This window comes from Gadus morhua, chromosome 4 (genome assembly GCF_902167405.1).
Source record: "Gadus morhua chromosome 4, gadMor3.0, whole genome shotgun sequence".
NCBI classification, from domain to species: domain Eukaryota; kingdom Metazoa; phylum Chordata; class Actinopteri; order Gadiformes; family Gadidae; genus Gadus; species Gadus morhua.
Window position 1 is genome coordinate 31566703 of NC_044051.1, and position 16169 is coordinate 31582871.

The 16169-nt window shown below is 43.0% G+C and overlaps 1 protein-coding gene across 2 annotated transcripts in view; it reads right to left on the bottom strand.

Annotated features, from left to right (window-relative positions):
* The window catches only part of LOC115542159 (collagen alpha-1(XXVIII) chain), a 56035-nt gene that overhangs the window by 5318 nt on the left and 34548 nt on the right, over positions 1–16169 (bottom strand). For both annotated transcript variants that reach the window (XM_030354313.1, XM_030354312.1), the window contains exons 15-32: positions 10128–10196; positions 8186–8254; positions 7797–7865; positions 7561–7629; positions 7143–7214; positions 5562–5630; positions 5399–5470; positions 5063–5131; positions 4652–4720; positions 4089–4157; positions 3040–3108; positions 2716–2784; positions 2025–2093; positions 1624–1692; positions 1455–1535; positions 1306–1341; positions 937–973; positions 61–618 (exon numbers count right to left, since the gene is read on the bottom strand). In XM_030354313.1, the coding sequence (XP_030210173.1) occupies positions 61–618; positions 937–973; positions 1306–1341; positions 1455–1535; positions 1624–1692; positions 2025–2093; positions 2716–2784; positions 3040–3108; positions 4089–4157; positions 4652–4720; positions 5063–5131; positions 5399–5470; positions 5562–5630; positions 7143–7214; positions 7561–7629; positions 7797–7865; positions 8186–8254; positions 10128–10196 (1684 nt within the window). The remainder of the gene's footprint in view (positions 1–60; positions 619–936; positions 974–1305; positions 1342–1454; positions 1536–1623; positions 1693–2024; positions 2094–2715; positions 2785–3039; positions 3109–4088; positions 4158–4651; positions 4721–5062; positions 5132–5398; positions 5471–5561; positions 5631–7142; positions 7215–7560; positions 7630–7796; positions 7866–8185; positions 8255–10127; positions 10197–16169) is intronic.

A 16169-nucleotide genomic window follows, 5' to 3' on the forward strand; every position in this document is an offset into this window, starting at 1 on the left:
GTACTAACGTCAATCCCATTAGGATGGCGCAACACCGTCAGCTGCTCTCGCCCTTCTTACCCGGGAGAGTGTTGAAGTCGTCGATGAGGAACATGTGCTCCGTGTCCGGGTCCGAGGCGATCAGGTTGAGCTCCCGGAGGAACTCGGCCTGCGTGGGGTCCGAGCTGTTGACGATGCCCAGCGCAAACATCTCGATGTTGGCGGCGTGAGCCTCGCGCACCGCCATGTCCAGCTTCACCGACTCCCTCTTGTCCGTCTGTCCGTCGGTGATGACGATGGCCACCTTGCTGACCCCGCTGCGGGCGCTGTAGAAGGCCTCCTGGGTGGCCTTGCGGATGGCCGTGCCGGTGTACGTGCCCTCGCCGATGTAGGGGATGTTGCGGATGGCCTGCTTGACGTCATGCTTGGTCATGTAGCGCGCCAAGTTGAACTGCAGCCGCACCTCCAGGCTGTACAGCACCAGGCCGATGCGTGTGGCGTTGCGGCCCACCGTCACGCGGTCCACCAGCGCCGCCACAAAGTCCTTGATGATCTCGAAGTTCTCGGGTCCCACGCTCTCGGAGCTGTCGATGACAAACACCAGCTCCATGGGCCGCTCCTTGCACTTGACGCCGCAGCCTGGGGGGGGGGGGGGGGGGGAATACCGCCGGGATTGGTTAAGACCGCCGGTGTTGTGTTTTTTCAATGACCGCTTCAAAGACTTGATACCTGGTAATACTTTCCCTAACGCCTGTTTTACGACTATCATCTTTCAAGGACTTCAATGACACTGTTTTTATTACTTCCCATAACTCTTTTTTAATGATGACTGTTTGTCAAGGACTTCAATGACTTTCTTCCATTTATCGATATACATCACATGCACATCAAATCCACAGTGTCCACATGTTAAGTGTTAATAGACTCATGGCACCTTTTTACACAAAATATTCTTACCACAAATTTCCTTGATCATCCGAATAATGTCGTCTCTCTGAAAGCAAAAGAATAACTTAAATTCCAAGACCAAAGGCAGAAAATAGTTTCTCCTTGTCTTCAAATTGACATATTATATATTATACCACCAGGTGCGAGTGTGATCAGCTGTTACAAGGTGTATTGTTGCTGGATAGAACAGTGTTCCAGCCTACCCAGTGGGCTGTAGCAAATGTTACTAATCAAACCATTATCTAGGTGGACACTCCCACTTCTGATGTCAGAAGAGGCAGATTTTCAAAATGGCCGGTAACGGCTATTCACACTCACACTTGGCGGTATAATATGTTGTCTATAATGAATATAAAAGATTAAAGTCACATTACTTACAGTCAGGCCCGCTTCACCTTTGATGCCTGGTCGACCCTACAAGGAAAAAAACAAAGGTAATTTATGAACATGTAAAGGTTTAACTTTTTGAAGTACGCTGCACACTCATGCTCTCCACTTGTCAGCATTAGCATGTTAGCGCATCTTACCGATTCTCCAGGGACGCCGGCATCTCCGAGGTCTCCTCTGATTCCCTTCAGCCCTCTCTCCCCCGCCGAGCCACGGTCCCCCTGTGGCCACATGAACCCTAGGTTACCACCACAAGCACTGCACTCGTGAAAACAGTGTGTTTCCATTTTTACAACCGGGTCCACTTACTTTAGGCCCCTGCACTCCCTCTCCGGGCGGGCCCCTTGGCCCAGACACACCCTGTGACCCCTGGTCCCCCTGAAGAACACGGAGAGAGACAAAGAATGAGATGCAGAATGAATGGATGGGGACTGACAAGTCATCATTTTAGCATATCTGCCTTTCAAGGGAAATACTATCTGCATTTGTATAATCTTAAAGTAATTTATAACAGCAAGACATTGAAATGTGTGCGTTAAAATCAAACCTGTTTTATGGTTAAACTGGATTACATTCTCCAAACCAATCAGGATCGGACATTGTTCTGGTGTTGCCGTCATAGCAATCGTGCTGTATATCGGAATTTAAAGTTGCATCCTTGCTTACTAAATCTCTGACGACAAAGTGTAAGAGCAGGTTTTGGCCCATACCTTGGGTCCCTGAAAGCCTTGTCCTGGGGGCCCAGTGGGTCCCGAAGGCCCTGGTCTTCCAGTATTACCCTGCCAAGCAGAGACGGCACAGAGTAAGTTCACATTCACCATCACCTTCCAGGGTCATCTTCCATGATCAGCAACCTCCTCATCATCCTGGTCGTTACAATTCCCATCACCACCATCACCACCATCACCACCACCACCATCATATGCGTCATACATCGCAAGGTCCATCCCAATTTACAAGTGAAGGAAGACTCCAGCGAATGTACTGGGGAACATTCTTCTGAATTTTTAATTTTGTCTCATCTGGGTCACTCTGTACTAAACATTCGGAGGACAACGTTTGTCATTTTAATATATGGTTCGCTTTAATATTCTCACTGTTAGCCCATGGCCTTTTTCCTTACGAAGACGAATAACAGTGGCGGGAGTTTTAAGAGTTTCTAGGGACCACTTGGTTAGGCAGACTGTGTCCAAGGACAACGGTGAATACATAAAGAGGGGACTCCTCACTCGTGAACGCTGTTTTGGGTTTATGTTTACGTTCAGCTCTTGGAAACCTTCCTCTGGATAAGCAACTGACACAATTATCCAGGTATGTTTTTTAGAACGGTTGTATGGGTGTTTCGACGAATGAGGTTATTTCTTCTCTGGTTTGAATAAAGTTAAAAAAATTAATGAATACCATTGGTCCTTGAATCCCCTCGCCGATGGGTCCTGGTAAACCTGGCAACCCTCGGAAACCAATATCCCCCTGGAAAGGAAATGAAGCCACAAAAAAAAACTTGGAACCAAAGAATACAAATATTGAACTAAATATGACAAATATGATAGCGATTAGAGTCATTTAGATAAATCTGAAACATTTAGAAATATTTACAAGCTGTATTCCTTAGTAAACTGTCCAAAATGCGCACACTTACAGGCAGTGAGAAGACAAAACAACTTAAGGCCCTTACACTAACTTGACATTTTCTGTCTGACAGAAATACGTTTTGAGTTTTTGTACCTTTGGTCCTGGGATTCCTACTCCTTCAGGCCCCGGCTCGCCCATGAGGCCCGGTAGTCCGGGAGGGCCCTGAACAGACAGGGTACAGAGGGTTCAACACAAAGACTCACTGGGCTTTCACACAGGAATTCAGGGGCATGCTCGGAAGCTTCTGAAATGCGATGCATTTCTGGGAAAAACAGGATATTAGTGAGGAACAGAGCAGCAGGGATGTGCTTGGATACCTCAGAATTAGATTGGAGAAAGTGGTATGTCAGACACCGGATTGTTAAGATGAATACGATTGGTGGAAATGTTAAATCCAAGCTTAAGTGAAAAGGTATTTTTATACTCCCTCTATGAAAACTAAAGCCTTATGTCAGTTAAATAAACAAAACACCAACAAAGGTTCTCACCCCATATTCACAAAATTGATTAAATATGTACATATTTTATGCTTAAAATAGTTGTTCATTATGTTTTATTTGTTGAACAGGGGCGTAATAAGAGTGGGGAGAATGATCTTACACAGGAGACAGGTCCCTTCTCTGGTGTCTTTAACACTGCATCAACAACTGACATTTTCATTGCCCTGGGAATTCCTGCGACTCTTTCTCACCGGAACATAGAGAAAATAAACTTTTCTCAGACTAATTAAAATTCAGGCCGACTCCTGTAGAGGAGCTTTCCAGTTTATTATTTATTTATGCTAACATAATGTTGCAACACCATAATAATTCTTTTTTGGAATGTGTATTACTAGTAGATAAAATCGTGCAATTATTCAGGAGTCACTAAAACTAAATGTTTTCCATTATTTTCACTTCATTTTCCAATGTTTTAACATCCTGACCGTACTTACAGCCCACATAGTAATACAACCAAAAAGGCTCTAGCGAGATTAGGCAGGCCTCGAGTTTCACTCTTCTCATTCAATCCCCTTTGGTTTAAGAAAAATCAGGCGCAGAATGTTCAATAAAGAGGCAAAGAAGCTGAGCTCTGGTGGTCTACCATCTGGATGATAGACAGACAGAAGGACAGACGGACGGACCGAGGTCCCAGTGTCTTACCGATGGGCCTGGGAAGCCCTCGCCTTTGGGACCGTAAGGCCCTGATGGACCGGATTCTCCACGGTCCCCCTGGGAAAGAGCACAGGTCTGGGTCAGCTGGCTCCTCCACCGTCTCAATGCCAACACAGGCACCATTACTTCTTTCAGAGAATTCTTTAAAACCTGAGGTGTCTGACCAGCACTACAGTGTGCTACCATTTCAAGGTTTTTTTTAAGGTTTATTGAGATTTTCCATAGATTCGTGCTGGGATAATTGCCTGCTGTATGTGTGTTATTGTAGTGATTCTGTGTGTTCGTGTGGTGATTCTGTCTGAGATTTGTTGTTCTGAGTGTGTTGTTGTTCTGAGTGTGTTGTTGTTCTGGGTGAAGTATGTGTGCATGTGTGTGTTGCTTACTGCTGTCTGTTCATACTTTAAATGTTGCTCTTTTTTAACTCTTCTACATGATTTGTGAAAAGCTCAATACAAAATAAATGTGTCATGATATTATTGTGTATTATTATGATTATTATAATATTATTACTTTATGTGTATACATGCCGTTTCAATATCTGAGCATCCTACCTTGGGACCAGGATGTCCATAACCATTTTCTCCAATAGGACCAGGTGGACCGGACGGACCGAGATCCCCCTGAAACAGACAATCCACCTCTCGTTATATGAAGTTTGAAGCAGTCGGAACATGCAAACATGCACTACCCTCCCTTTAGGAGTTCGACACTGGACTCCTGGGCTGCCAGGATTATAATTTTGGTACTATTTGCTAACGTTTTTGAGACTCAGAGAGATTCAGAGGTTCAGAACGTACACAATCTAGGACCTTGAATTAACCAATTAATGGACAAAGCATCTTGGTCTATAGGATGTCCTTGAACAATTTCCTTTGTTCCAATTAGAGGGCCAAGAACAGGTACAATTGCTCAAATGAGATGGTGTATGAACATTGGACCAATGGGATGGCTTAGAGTCTGACCTTTGGTCCAATGATACCACGGCCGGGGAGTCCTGGTAAACCGAGCCGTCCAGGGATCCCGGGTTCACCCTGTTGAAAAGATTGAGCAAATTATTTAGAATCCCATAGATATAGATTATTTTACCATTCAAATTTTCTTTCATCCAGTCCAATAGTAGACAGTTCCAGGTAAAAAATGAAAGGTGCCGCCATGTTTTTGCCCTCAATAATACTTTAAGATAGAAGAATTCTGTTGTTTTGTTGAGCGGCGCTAATTAGCGAATCAAGATTATTGATTGCTATCGATATTATTGTTGAATGGAAAAGAAAGGTAACGCAAATTAGCTTGATGCTGACCTTTGGTCCGGAGGGTCCAGATATCCCAGGAGGACCGGCCAGACCTCTGATCCCTCTCTGGCCTTGGTCTCCCTGAGGGAATACCACCGGGAATACCATCATTAATTACGGGCAAGGACATAATGGAAGACGACCAAAGGGAGAGGGAAAAAAACCTTTTTACCTTTTCACCCTGGGTGCCGATTCCAGGAGCACCTTCTGAGCCGCGGAAACCAATAGGGCCAGGTTCTCCCTAGTGGTACAAAGAAACACACACAACAGGCACACACATTATGACGCCAGGTCCTTCAGGGGTCAATATCAGTGATGGGAATAACGGCGTTATAAATAACGGCGTTACTAACAGCTAGGTGTAACGGTTCACAAAAGTCACGGTTTGGTACGTACCTCGGTTTTTAAGTCACGTTACGGTATGGTTCAAAGTTAAGGGGGAAATTAAAAAAAACTGCTTGTTTGTAAACAACGGAGAATGGCCGTAGATCAGCAGCAAGGAAAACACCTATGAACTTGGTTATGGCATTTGCATTTCTGAATTCCCAGACAGGGGTTGTTATATAAATAGTGTCGTGAGCTGGGTTTGAACAGCTTGTTTTTTTTTCCACAGCAACGGCGATAGTAACACCTGGATGGTGCCTTTTCAAATGCGTGTGCTAGGGATGTGCATTTCTGGCAAAAATACTATTCAATATTTGCTGAGAAGTATTTGAATAATATTCGAACATCTGTCAATCAAGAACCCCCCACGCACGCACGCACGTACCTTGGATACACGCAAACACATTGACACAGGGAGAGGCTTTTATGATTTGTATGATATCAATCTGTTTATTTCAACAAATGCGCGATCAACATTCAACATCAAAATTATTTCAACGTGGGCTTAGGCAGATAGACCTACATGTGCCGAAAACCGATCGTTATTTATTTATTTATTTTACTGAACACAGCCTGCATGACGGTGAACTAGACACGTCAAAAAAATAACTTCACACGGTGTGTCTTTATAAAATGTATTTGTTACCAGCATTCGTAGTGTTGATCAGCAGAGAAATAGTCCGCCAAAGACGTTGACGACGCTTAGCAACCGAGGACGCTGGGGTTGATAAGTTACCGTAACCGGACTACATGCGTGATACAACAGAAAAAAAAGTAGTATACTTTGACTATACGGTCCGGGTGGATCTCAGACTTCAAGTTTTAAATTCTGCATCGCAAAACAAGGTTTTACATTCGCCATTTTAACGCTATGTACGCCACATTTACGTACCGCGGTACACCTCTGTAACCGCACCGAAGTGCCTGTACCGTGACGGTTCGGTACAAATACGTGTACCGTTACACCCCTACTAACAGCGTTACTATTTACTATCAGAGATAGAGTTGAGCAGGTTACACAAATTCAAAAGCGCGCATTGTTGGACACACAACGACACAAGTGAGTCAACGAGAAACAGGAATGGCAAGGCCAAATAATTCAATAATCCCAAATAATCCAAAAGTAGCTTTCTTTAAATGGAAGCGTAGCCAATATTTCTCCCTCCAAGAAATTGAAGGATTTTTATGTACTTAAAAGTACAATAGTTTCTTTCCTTAGTTACTGTCATAATTTGTAACAGAGTAATTAATTTAGTTACTTTTTGGGAGAAGTAACTAGTAACTGTAACTGATAACTTTTTTTCAGTAACTTGCCTAACACTGGTCAATATGCTATCCTAGTCCTAACTGGACGAACAGGGGAGTGTACCTTCTGGCCAGGAGACCCGTCTTCTCCTGGAAGGCCTGGTAGACCCCCCAATCCTGTGGACCCGGGTTCACCCTGAGGACAGAGGGCGTTAGTTATCAGTTATCACTCAGTAATTGGTTATCATTATCATTACTAGTTGGGTTATTATAACCAATCTATTGACAAACTACTGGATTAGTCCCTGTCCCATCACAGAATCAAGAATGCTTATATGTCTCTCAGGATGAACATTAATGAATCGCTTCGTGTCAGTTCATGACATTAAAAGAGCCTCCTCTTCAAAGTTTACCGGATTGGTGATTCATTAACCAACCCCAGCTTCCCAAGCAGAATTTTGGCACACAATTGAACCTTGAAGAGAAAATCGGAAGGCAAAATTGTTGGAGTGGTCGACCAACTTCACAGAGCGTTGGATCACCTTTCCTCCTGGTTCCCCTGCCCCTCGTTCTCCTGTGGCCCCCACTTCTCCTGGAAACCCTTGGTCGCCCTGTCGGATGAAAAACAACACAAGCACTACTTTAAAGAGATGACAACGGGATTGCATTAGACCGTGAATAATGAACCATGTCTGATCCAAGGAGCCGACATCATGTGCCTCGCTAGTGTCGGATCATAGCAGTCTAAAAGTACCAGCCAAGTCAAAAACATACAAACCTTAGATCCAGGGAGACCCTCACCTGGGGGTCCCCTTATTCCTGATGGCCCCCGAGGGCCCTCCACGCCCTGGAAGAACCACAAGAAACAGAAGTAAGAATGTGTGCCGTTATTAATGAGCTGTATGTGAACCACTAGAGTGGACGGTTAAACTATGATTGACACTTTGAGAGCACAATGAATTAGCTCAAGTGGAAGAAGAAGAAGAAGAAGAAGAAGAAGAAGAAGAAGAAGAAGAAGAAGAAGAAGAAGAAGAAGAAGAAGAAGAAGAAGAAGAAGAAGAAGAAGAAGAAGAAGAAGAAGAAGAAGAAGGAGGAGGAGGAGGAGGAGGAGGAGGAGGAGGAGGAGGAGGAGGAGGAGAAAAGGAAGAACGAGTTTGATGAACACACCTTCTCTCCTTGAATTCCAGCCCCGGTGAGGCCAAGTGGCCCAGGAAGACCTGGAGAGCCATAGTCCCCCTACAGGTGAGGAGAATAATTGCAGGTTAATGAGGTTCACATTGGGGGGGGTGTCTAGCTTTAGCGAAACAAAGAAAATCAACGCAGACACATAATTGATGACATGAGAAAACACATAGCAGTCCTAAATTATTGCTTACAACCAATTCCCGATGCGTTCATCAAAACCAGAGATAATGTTTGTCTTCTGTGCATTCCACACATCTATTTCTAAATTTCCTCTTCCAGAACCCTTCATACTGAACACTGGGATTATATCCTCTATAATGTCAAGGCCATCAACATCTGTTGACACAGTGCCCATCACACAGCGCCAACAGCACACTGCCTTGATGCTTGCTTTTCATACTGAAACCAAAGCACTGTCATTATCCCCCTTGGATGGAATTGCACCACAAAACCTGAGGGAAGACCTACCGGAACAATCCGGAACAATCTGTGACATTTCTCTCCGCGGCTTTACATGTGCGCTGTTCTCTCTCTTTATTTTATTAATTTCTTGGAATTCCTGTGTTGAAACCACACAGTTTGGTCCAAGTATTTGTTATGCCTAAATAATAATTACGCATTCAATTCATAAGTGGTTTATGAACAAAACAAATGCCACATTTTGGCATAAAGAGTAGTGCCAACAATAATATACACAGAAAATATGCATAGATAATTACTGTTTGACGGTAATACCCATTCGATATTTAATAGTGATTTGTAAGAAGTCTGTAGTTAACATAATTTTTCTAACTTTGCTTTTAACGGAACAGCTTGCCTAATTCCAAATAGTCTTTTCTTCAACTTATTTCGAAGATGATGCATATTCATATCAATTCATCAATATTGATTGCGCAAATGGAAAAATAAAGAGGCTGTACAGTTTGATCAGTATTTAGGTTTCAGTTGTTCTGACAAACTGCCCAACTAGTCGACTAGCATACTGACCAACTAGTCGACTAGCACAATGACCATCTAGTCGACTAGCATACTGACCAACTAGTTGACTAGCCAACTGACCAACTAGTCGACTTGCACACTGACCAACTAGTCATCTAGCATACTGACCAACTTGTCGACTAGCCCAATGACCAACTAGTTGACTAGCATACTGACCAACTAGTCATCTAGCATACTGACCAACTAGTCGACTAGCCCACTGACCAACTAGTCGACTAGCATACTAACTTATCAGTCGACTAGCATACTGACCAACTATTTGACTAGCATGCTGACCAACTAGTCGACTAGTCAACTGACCAACTAGTCGACTAGCACACTGACCAACTAGTCATCTAGCATACTGACCAACTTGTCGACTAGCCCAATGACCAACTAGTTGACTAGCATACTGACCAACTAGTCATCTAGCATACTGACCAACTAGTCGACTAGCCCACTGACCAACTAGTCGACTAGCATACTAACTTATCAGTCGACTAGCATACTGACCAACTAGTTGACTAGCATGCTGACCAACTAGTTGACGAGCCAACTGAAAAATTAGTCGACTAGCAAACTGAACAACTAGTCGACTAGCATACTGACCAACTAGTTGACTAGCAAACTGACCAACTAGTCGATTAGCATACTGACCAACTAGTCGACTAGCAAACTGACCAACTAGTCGATTATAATACTGACCAACAAGTCGACTAGCATACTGAACAACTAGTCGACTAGCAAACTGAACAACTAGTCGACTAGCATACTGACCAATTAGTTGACTAGCAAACTGACCAACTAGTCGACTAGCATGCTGATCAACTAGTAAACTAGAATACTGACTTATTAGCCGACTAGCATACTGACCATCTAATCGACTAGCCAACTGACCAACGAGTCTACTAGCCAACTGACCAACTAGTCGAGTGACCTACAGTACCTTGTCCCCTTTGATTCCAGCCCCGACCATTCCTCTCGGGCCCCGGGGCCCCTCCTGGCCTCGCTCGCCCTAGAAAAAAACACAGAGCGAGAGAGAGAGAGCGAGAGCGAGAGCGAGAGCGAGAGCGAGAGAGAGAGAGAGAGAGAGAGAGACGGGATGAGAGAGAAACAGAGAGAGAGACACAGAGACAGAGACAGAGAGAGAGAGAGAGAGGAGAGACAATCAGACAGTCATTTTCTATGGAAAATTTCCAGCTAATAATAACAAACAAATAACACCCAAAACAATCATCTTTTATGTGACAAAATACGAACTTCAATCCAAGGCTTAGGCGTCCACAGTCATTTTGGTATATGAATATTAATAAAATCAGTCTGGTTTTAGTGTCTGTGGGACCCTACTGTTCACAGAGTCTGTTACTGATCAATTTAATCCCAAACAGGATTAATTTATCTTTCCCAGGGAAAACGTGACAGAAAAAAATTGGCAGGATAATCAAACCCATTTCGGCAGGATAATTGGGTGTCAAGCAACTATGTTGCGAGACAACCTATTGTTATTGTACGAATTCTTATTATTGGGTGTCAAGCAACTATGTTGCGAGACAACCTATTGTTATTGTACGAATTCTTATTATTGGGTGTCAAGCAACTATGTTGCGAGACAACCTATTGTTATTGTACGAATTCTTATTATTGGGTGTCAAGCAACTATGTTGCGAGACAACCTATTGTTTTCGTACGAATTCTTATTATTATTATTATTATGCTGCCATTGGAGTCAATGGCAGCCCATAGAACCGCTTGGTGAAAAGTTGTGAAATTTGGCACACTGGTTCAGGACAGCCCCATTAGCTTATTGAGCCAATCTCAGGTCGCTAGCCCAACAGCTCTAGCGCCACCAACAGGTCAAAGTTGGGCATGCATTCATGTTCATAACTTTCGACCTATTCGACCAATATTCACAAACCAGGTATCATTGGATTCCTTGAACCAAGCCCAGTTCAACACACCCTATGACGTCATTGCGCCATGACGTATATGTCCGCCATCTTGGTTTATGTCAAAAACCCTCAAAATGCTACTTCTATCACAAATCTTGTCCAATCATCTCGAAACTTGGCACACATGATCTTCTGGCCATGCTTGATACAAAACATCGAATAGATTTGTCAAATTCAAAACCGTTTGCCCGCTACAGCAAATCAAATTTGGCGGCGTAGCCGCCAAACCGGATGTAAGCCCATATCTCAGCAGCCCTTTGACATATCATAACCAACCTTGGTACATAGACCCATAACCCCATAAAGGTGACACTGAATAAATTTGGTGAGATTTGACCCCTAGGGGGCGCTGTTATTAATGTCGATGTGTTTTGACTCCTCTCTCTTCACATGAGTACATTTAAAACTTATTTTCAATGTCTAGTGATACTATCAGACCTCCCCGTATAGCTAGTATATTACTTCTTGCGGAAATAACCGCGGCACCCAATGATATTTGACCACAAACCCCCCAAACCGGAAACACGCCAATATCTCGGCAGCCCTTTGACATATCATAACCAAACTTGAAACATAGACCCATAACATCATCATGGGGACGCTTAATGAATTTGGTGACCATTGACCTCTAGGGGGCGCTATAATTAATGAAGACGTGTTTTAACTCCTCTCTCTTCACATGAGTACATTTCAAACTTATTTCTAATGTCTGAGGATACTGCCAGACCTCCTTATATAGCTTATAAATTATTTCTCATTGTAACATCAGAACTTGGCCGCCATGTTGAAAGTTGTCAAAATTAGTTGTAAATTCCCACAGGCCACAAATTATGTCCAATCTTCATGAAACTTTGCATATATGATCTTCCGACCAAGCTGAACAAATGTATTAAACAGCTTTCTCAAATTCAAAACCGTTTGGCCGTGACAGCCAATCAAACTTGACGTTGCTCATTAATGGGTAGACACTGCACTCGTGTGGCGCTCATTAATGGGCAGACACTGCACTCGTGTGGCGTCAAGCGGTACTTAATGTATAATGCAACAATGACTAAATTTACCATTCCGCCCACCTACTATATAAACTGCAATTCCCTCTGGATTAGATGCTTCACGAACCACCTCCAGAACGGATGCTTGTTTACATTGTGTCTCTTTTAGAGATATTGTTCCGAATACCCCTATGTATTTGTGACATTTGTTCTGTCAGGCAGACTGTATTGCGCCCTTACCTCTAGGTGGGGTCCTTTTCCCATTTACTCATCCCACCGGCTGTCGGTATTGCCGATTTCCGAGGCGGTCGTCATGTAGCCCCCTGGCCGATTGCGTCCATCCGGCAGAATTAGCCTACCGAGTCCGATTATGCTTGACACCCACATTGCTGCTCGCAGCTATATTTGGGTGTCAAGCAACTATGTTGCGAGACAACCTATTGTTTTCGTACGAATTCTTATTATTATTATTATTATGCTGCCATTGGAGTCAATGGCAGCCCATAGAACCGCTTGGTGAAAAGTTGTGAAATTTGGCACACTGGTTCAGGACAGCCCCATTAGCCCATTAAGCCAATGTCAGGTCGCTAGCCCAACAGCTCTAGCGCCACCAACAGGTCAAAGTTGGGCATGCATTCATGTTCATAACTTTCGACCTATTCGACCAATATTCACAAACCAGGTATCATTGGATTCCTTGAACCAAGCCCAGTTCAACACACCCTATGACGTCATGGCGCCATGACGTATATGTCCGCCATCTTGGTTTATGTCAAAAACCCTCAAAATGCTACTCCTATCACAAATCTTGTCCAATCATCTCGAAACTTGGCACACATGATCTTCTGGCCATGCTTGATACAAAACATCGAATAGATTTGTCAAATTCAAAACCGTTTGCCCGCTACAGCAAATCAAATTTGGCGGCATAGCCGCCAAACCGGATGTAAGCCCATATCTCAGCAGCCCTTTGACATATCATAACCAACCTTGGTACATAGACCCATGACCCAATAAAGGTGACACTGAATAAATTTGGTGAGATTTGACCCCTAGGGGGCGCTGTTATTAATGTCGATGTGTTTTGACTCCTCTCTCTTCACATGAGTACATTTAAAACTTATTTTCAATGTCTAGTGATACTATCAGACCTCCCCGTATAGCTAGTATATTATTTCTCGCAGAAATATCCGCGACAGCCAATGATATTCGACCGCGAAGCCGCCAAACCGGAAACACGGCAATTTCTCAGCATCCCTTTGACAAATCATAACCAAACTTGAAACATAGACCCATAACATCATCATGGGGACGCTTAATGAATTTGGTGACCATTGACCTCTAGGGGGCGCTATAATTAATGAAGACGTGTTTTAACTCCTCTCTCTTCACATAAGTACATTTCAAACTTATTTCTAATGTCTGAGGATACTGCCAGACCTCCTTATATAGCTTATAAATTATTTGTCATTGTAACATCAGAACTTGGCCGCCATGTTGAAAGTTGTCAAAATTAGTTGTAAATTCCCACAGGCCACAAATTATGTCCAATCTTCATGGAACTTGGCATATATGATCTTCAGACCAAGATGAACAAATGTATTAAACAGCTTTCTCAAATTCTAAACCGTTTGGCCGTGACAGCCAATCAAACTTGACGTTGCTCATTAATGGGTAGACACTGCACTCGTGTGGCGCTCATTAATGGGTAGACACTGCACTCGTGTGGCGACAAGCGGTACTTCATGTATAATGCAACAATGACTATATTTACCTTTCCGCCCACCTACTATATAAACTGCAATTCCCTCTGGATTAGATGCTTCACGAACAGCCTCCAGAACGGATGCTTGTTTACATTGTGTCTCTTTTAGGGATATTGTTCCGAATACCCCTATGTATTAGTGACATTTGTTCTGTCAGGCAGACTGTATTGCGCCCTTACCTCTAGGTGGGGTCATTTTTCCCACATAATGCTCATCCCACCGGCTGTCAGTATTGCCGATTACCGAGACGGTCGTCATGTAGCCACCTAGCCGATTACGTCCGCCCGGCGTAATTAGCTTACCGAGTCCCATTATGCTTGACACCCACATTGCTGCTCGCAGCTATATTTATTGGGTGTCAAGCAACTATGTTGCGAGACAACCTATTGTTATTGTACGAATTCTTATTATTATTATTATTATGCTGCCATTGGAGTCAATGGCAGCCCATAGAACCGCTTGGCGAAAAGTTGTGAAATTTGGCACACTTGTTCAGGACTGCCCCATTAGCCCATTAAGCCAATCTAAGGTCGCTAGCCCAACAGCTCTAGCGCCACCAACAGGTCAAAGTTGGGCATGCATTCATGTTCATAACTTTTGACCTATTCGACCAATTTTCACAAACCAGGTATCATTGGATTCCTTGAACCAAGCCCAGTTCAACACATCCTATGACGTCATTGCGCCATGACGTATATGTCCGCCATCTTGGTTTATGTCAAAAACCTTCAAAATGCTACTCCTATCACAAATCTTGTCCAATCATCTCGAAACTTGGCACACATGATCTTCTGGCCATCCTTGATGAAAAACATCGAATAGATTTGTCAAATTCAAAACCGTTTGCCCGCTAAAGCCAATCAAATTTTGCAGCGCAGCGGCCAAACCGGAAGTAAGCCCATATCTCAGCAGTTCTTTGACATATCATAACCAACCTTGGTACATAGACCCATGACCCCATAAAGGTTACACTGGATGAATTTGGTGACCTTTGACCTCTAGGTGGCGCTGTTATTAATGTCGATGTGTTTTGACTCCTTTCTCTTCACATGAGTCCATTTAAAACTTATTTTCAATGTCTAGTGATACTATTAGACCTCCCCGTATAGCTAGTATATTATTTCTTGCAGAAATATCCGCGACAGCCAATGATATTCGACCGCGAACCCGCCAAACCGGAAACACGCCAATATCTCAGCATCCCTTTGACATATCATAACCAAACTTGATACATAGACCCATAACATCATCAGGGGGACACTCAATGAATTTGGTGACCATTGACCTATAGGGGAAGCTATAATTAATGAAGACGTGTTTTAACTCCTCTCTCTTCACATGAGTACATTTCAAACTTATTTTTAATGTCTGAGGATACTGCCAGACCTCCTTATGTAGCTTATGAATTATTTCTCATTGCATCAGAACTTGGCCGCCATGTTGCAAGTTGTCAAAATCAGTTGAAAATTTCCACAGGCCACAAATTATGTCTGTGTTGTCTCTCCTGGCACTCATTTAATATTCTTACATTGATTTCTTAAATATGTATATGTAAAAACGGATGTGAATAATTACTTTACAGTTAAAATAAGCCAATGTATAAATTCATATTATTTTGCCGTTTTAGGTTTGTTATTATTTCACTTCCGGTTTAGTCACTTCCTGTGACGTAATTTCCTGTTACAAATCTTACCTCTGTAGAAGGAATGGCAGACATGTGCATCTTCTGATTGTAATCCGCTAGCATCCACATGAAAGCATCTAAGAGGCAATGCCGTAAGTTTGTTTAATCAATGCAAGACATGTTTAAGATAATATATTAGAGTGGATTTATTTAAAAATAATGTTTGATGTGTTGTTAAAAACGTTTTGGTTAGCAATTGTGTACAAACTAAAATCAATGCAATTGGCATCAGAATGTCTTCATGCAGTGTTAGACAGTTCATATTATTATTTACAACTATGTACAACATGCTGTTTAGTCAAATGTACATTCAGTATTTTTGTATTCTTTTATTTGCAGTTTTCACCGTCTGTTCATGAGGAATTGTGACAGTAAATGGTCAACCTTACTACGACTCTGTCTTCATTGGCTACGGTTTAACTCTGTGTTAAGTCAGGGTTACAACACACTGCACAAGAACACTACAATGTCCAATCTTCATAGAACTTGGCAAAAATGATCTTCCGACCAAGCTGAACAAATGTATCAAACCGCTTTCTCAAATTCAAAACCGTTTGGCCGTGACAGCCAATCAAACTTGACGACGCTCATTAATGG